The 4,598-nt window shown below is 41.0% G+C and overlaps 1 protein-coding gene and 2 pseudogenes across 3 annotated transcripts in view; 1 reads left to right on the top strand and 2 right to left on the bottom strand.

Annotated features, from left to right (window-relative positions):
• TMEM19 (transmembrane protein 19) overlaps positions 1 to 4,398 on the top strand; it is a 36,936-nt gene extending 32,538 nt beyond the window's left edge. For all 3 annotated transcript variants that reach the window (XM_045292834.1, XM_045292828.1, XM_004700447.2), the window contains one exon: positions 234 to 4,398. In XM_045292834.1, the coding sequence (XP_045148769.1) occupies positions 234 to 397 (164 nt within the window). In that variant the 3' untranslated portion in view covers positions 398 to 4,398. The remainder of the gene's footprint in view (positions 1 to 233) is intronic.
• Positions 1,620 to 2,981, bottom strand: LOC123520873 (annotated as a pseudogene).
• Positions 3,014 to 3,788, bottom strand: LOC101663900 (annotated as a pseudogene).
• Positions 4,399 to 4,598: the final 200 nt, after the last annotated feature.

Raw genomic sequence — 4,598 nt, 5'->3', positions numbered from 1 at the left:
GGAAAAATTGTTAAAAGTCGGGACTGTCCCGCCAGAAGCGGGATGTCTGGTCACCTTATCCAAGAAGTCATTTGTAATCGAAGGTTCCACCTATAATGTAAATTATCTAGTAAACCCGTTTTACAAGTGGTTGAAAATCTAATAAACTGTGCTTTTTAGAAGAGAGAAGCTAGTTCTTTTTTTAATCAAGCCATTTGGATTTGTTTACCTTATTTTCTTCCTTTCCATTTTAGGTTTGGAGGAAAGCACAGGCATGGTGGTCAACAGCCCAACAAGCGGTGTCAAACACATAGCAGGGAAACCTATTCTTGACAACAATGCCGTGAATCTGTTTTCTTCTGTCCTTGTTGCTCTCCTGCTCCCAACAGTTGCTTCTGGTGTATGGCCCAGGGAGTGAAGCTTAGCGCTGAAACTGGTGGGGTCTCCCTCCTGAAACGAAGAGCTCGTAGCTACTGGAGCAGAGTCAGAATTGAATATGCCATGGAGTCCTGTGATGAAGCAGAGCAGCTTTATAGGGTTGGTTTGTTTTCCCTCGATTGTGATCTTTACGGAAGTAGATCGCCAGTATCTTCCTACTACACAGCCACTGGGTGGGTCCAATCCTCCACCTTTGTGCTCACAGCTGGCACTACACTGTTTGCACCACAAGGGCTTCTTTCCGATATCTGGTAGATACAGATGCATTTGGTTTGGTTTGGTTTGGTTTGTTTAAACTGATGTAAAGAGTAAAAGGATGTAAGGATGACATTTGGAAATGGCCCTCAGTTGGGTCAGAGAAACGCCATTCTGACTCACATATATCTGTTTTAATAAACTGATGTGTCTAGAAGCCCAAGTAAGTGTAAGACCTTGGGATGTTCCCATGACTTTTCTGTTCACAGTTGTTGAGTTTGGTTCCTCTTGAGCTGTATTGGCTATCCTTCATTTTTTCTCCTGCCTCTCAGAGCTAGTAATTTTTAAAAAGTAAATGTCTTTTTCAAACGGCCATTAGAATGTGTAGGTAAACGTTAAAGAGACTTATCTTGTGTCTTCTAAAATGCGCACCTTTCTCTTTCATTTGCTCGCTGAGCAGGAATGGTCTTGATTTTAATATTTTAAAATATATTTTCTGGCATCCTTTGAAATGTGTACAGGAATCTGGTTTAGCACTGGCCTCCGAAAGTATTAAAGAATGACTGGAAATGTGTGGTGTCTTTATTTGCTGTACTGGCCATTGCTTGGAAGATGTTCTGACTCCCTGTTATGTACCTTCCAAGTTGTTCTCTACGTTGCAGCTGCAGCTAAAGGGAATTGGCTTTTGTTTTGTTCTTCGCTATGATTTACTCCATTCTGAAGGGGTTTTGTCCTGGTACAAATTATTTTACTAAAAATATTTTAAAGCGTTTCTGATATCCTTTCCCGACCTACCTCTTTTTTTAACGGATTCAATTTTATTAGCTCTAATTACACATCTAAAGATAACAACTCGAGTGCTTATTACCATTCCAAGGCATACATGTTTTAACTTAACAAACTAGATTTATAAAACATATAAAAATACTCCACAGGCTTGATAAGATATGTTCATGTGACTTCATGATAAGGATGGGTATAGGCTATGTTAGAGAGATTTTTCAAACTTAGAAAATAATCAAAAAATGTACACTATTAATTAAGTTCTTTCTTAGATAAGCAACGTATCGTTTTAATTCATTGGAAGCCTTAAGTAGAGCAGCTTTCTTCTGGTCTCCAATCTCTCCACTATTTTCTAAGAGATCTTCAGGCATGTATGCCTCATATTCCTGATCAGTTTTAGCCATCTGCTCCGCGAGCTGTTTCTCCACAGACCCTATGTGGGCAGCAGCCGTTTCTAAAAGACACTGCAGTTATTTCCTACGTCTTGTCTTTTCTCACGGGTGCTCTGCACGACTCCCTGGGATCCCTCCGAATGGTAGCTGTTCATGCATTGCTTCCCCGAGGCCCCGTTCACACCACTCTCCGCAGGTGCTTGTGGTTCTCCAAGGACTCAAGCTCATTGGCACATGTTTGGGTCCTCTTCTTCAGCGTCCTTAACTTTGTATTGGTGAAGGTCATCGACATTTTTAACTTCTTCTTTCAGAGTTCTCACACTTCTCTTGCCCTCTGTTACTGTGTTATTCACTTGTTGCTAAGGTATCCGCTAAACCCACCTTTGTATTTGGAGCTGTATTAAATTCTTCAGTTTGATTCAGGAATTCCTTGAGTGGTACATAAACTTGGATCTTGTATTTGACAAGGCATTTGGTGCCAGCCTCGGGATTAAACTTAATTTCAAAGTCATATACTTTGGAAGTCCTGGTACCTTTAGGGATAAGTTTTAATTTTTGAGCCAACTTGTGTAACTGCTTCAATCTTCTATTTGCTCCTGGCACGTTTTAGTTCCTCAGTGCATACCTGCTGTTCTTCAATGTGAAGGTCCTTGGGTAATTTGTTAGTAATTTGCTGCCATTCATTTCTTTCATGACTTATTCTCTGTCCACAACTGAGTACTTCTGGTGATCACCAGGATTCTGTAGTGTCATGCTCTCCTGCTTTATTGTTTCACGTTCTAGCTCTTCGCAAGCAGTATCTTCATCAAGACCATTCAGTTTCTGGTTAAGAAGGACTGGGTGAGATTCCATATTACTCCTGTCTGTCTGGTATTTTTTAATATCTTACAAGGATGAAAGCAGATTTCTCAATAGCTCTACGTGATTTGGTTCTTTTTCCTTCTGTTGCTTCAATTTTGCAATCTGCTCATTCAATGCCTTGCTTTTTTGCTGCTTGAAAGCATGTGCATTAAATAAATCCTTCAATTTTGGCTGCAACTCTGTGTTCATCTCTTCAAAACTGTCAGCACCAGTCATAAAACTCACATAGCATTTTATGGCGTGGTCCAGAAACAACTTATTATGCATAATTCCATCTTCAATTTCTCTTCCCCAAGGCTGAACATTATCAAATGAAGGTGAGCTTCTGTTCATGGCAGGGTATACTATATACACTCGAGTTTAAGCTAACCCAAGTAGCAGCCAAGGCACCTAATTTTGCCACAAAAACTGCATTTAAAAATGTGCTGAAAAACTCGTCTTATACACAAGTATATATGGTAACTTAATGCAGTCTATTTGCCACACCACAATGTGAGACCATGAGTGAGGGCCTATACGGTATACCTGGAGCTTTTGGGCAATGCAAAAGGATGCCCAAGATCCTTAAAGATTCTGGGAACAACTTCTTCAAACTTTGTATCAGGAAGTTCCTATGAAGGGTACAGAAAAGTAAAGATCTTTAGAAAGACTTTTGCACGTGGAGTTTGTAGAGATTTCATGAATATACTAGAAGCATAACCATTTTCTGCAAGAAACTCACAGAGCTGTCTAATACACTGCTGACTGAATGCTTTGTCAGTGAGGGGTGTTGGGTCCTTCCTTGATTTTGTTCAGAATTACAAAAGATGCCCAATTGGCTGTTCCAGGATCCAGGCCCACTCGTTCTTTTGCCAAACAGAGACTTTTCTTTCAGATGTAGACAGTGTAGGTTTGTTTGTATTCAGTTTTCCAAAGATCGGTTTCTCTTTGCTTTCAGTGGTATAGAGGCCTTGTTTCCCGATGGCCTGGGGTCTTCAGTCTGGCACAGAGAGGCAGCCAGCAGCACCAGTGGAAACAGAACTGACGTTTCTCCCAGCTTCCTTTCACCATCTGGGGCCAAATTTCCAAACTGCAATTTCCTTCGAAAGATAGGGGTAGCCACCAAAACACCATTCCTCTCTCTCATACCTTTCTATCCATACCGCTTTGGGGAGTAGAAAGCCTCTCTTCCTCAGATCAGCTGGTTGTTTTGAACTGTGGACCTTTAGGACCACGACCCAACTCATAACTACTGCACCACCAGGGCTCCTCCCTACCGCTTTTGTACCATTGGAATATATAAAGTTTGGAACTATTTATTAGTAATTCAGGCCTACTACAGTGATGATACAGGATGGACCTGGTTCAGGAACGAAAAAGAAAAACAGTTAACACTCTAATCCCGAAGCTAATTGACTCAGTGGTTTTCAACTCTGGTTGCACATTGCAGTCACTGGGGCCACTGTCACCAAGTTAGTTCCACCTCATAGTTACCCTGAATAAAGTTTCTGAAAAAATAATCCCTTATAGGAACAGACAGCTGCTGCTTCTTTGGAACAGCTGGTCAGTTTGAACTTCTGCCCTTTCGGTAGCAGCCTGGCCCACAACTCCAGTAGGACTCTAAATCGTTACAAATAACAACAAAATCTTGTCTGTCTGGGCCTCATCCCCAAAGATTCTGATTAGCTTATCTGGAGTGCAGGAAGCTTCATAATGGGATTTAAAAAAACATTAAAAAAATAATTTTATTGGGAGCTCATACAACTCTTATCACAATCCATACATACATCCATGTGTCAACCACATTTGTCCATCTGTTGCCATCATCATTCTCAACACATTTGCTTTCTACTTGAGCCCTTGGTATCAGCTCCTCATCCCCCACCCTCCCCGCTCCCTCTGCCTTATGGACCCTTGATAATTTATAAATTATTATGATTTTGTCATATCTTACACTGTCCGACATCTCCC

Source organism: Echinops telfairi, unplaced genomic scaffold, assembly GCF_000313985.2.
Source record: "Echinops telfairi isolate 266 unplaced genomic scaffold, ASM31398v2 ScPeMD7_2;HRSCAF=8, whole genome shotgun sequence".
In the NCBI taxonomy this organism is placed as follows: Eukaryota; Metazoa; Chordata; class Mammalia; order Afrosoricida; family Tenrecidae; genus Echinops; species Echinops telfairi.
The sequence above is the reverse complement of the archived record's forward strand: the minus strand, read 5'-3'. Positions and strand labels throughout refer to the sequence as shown.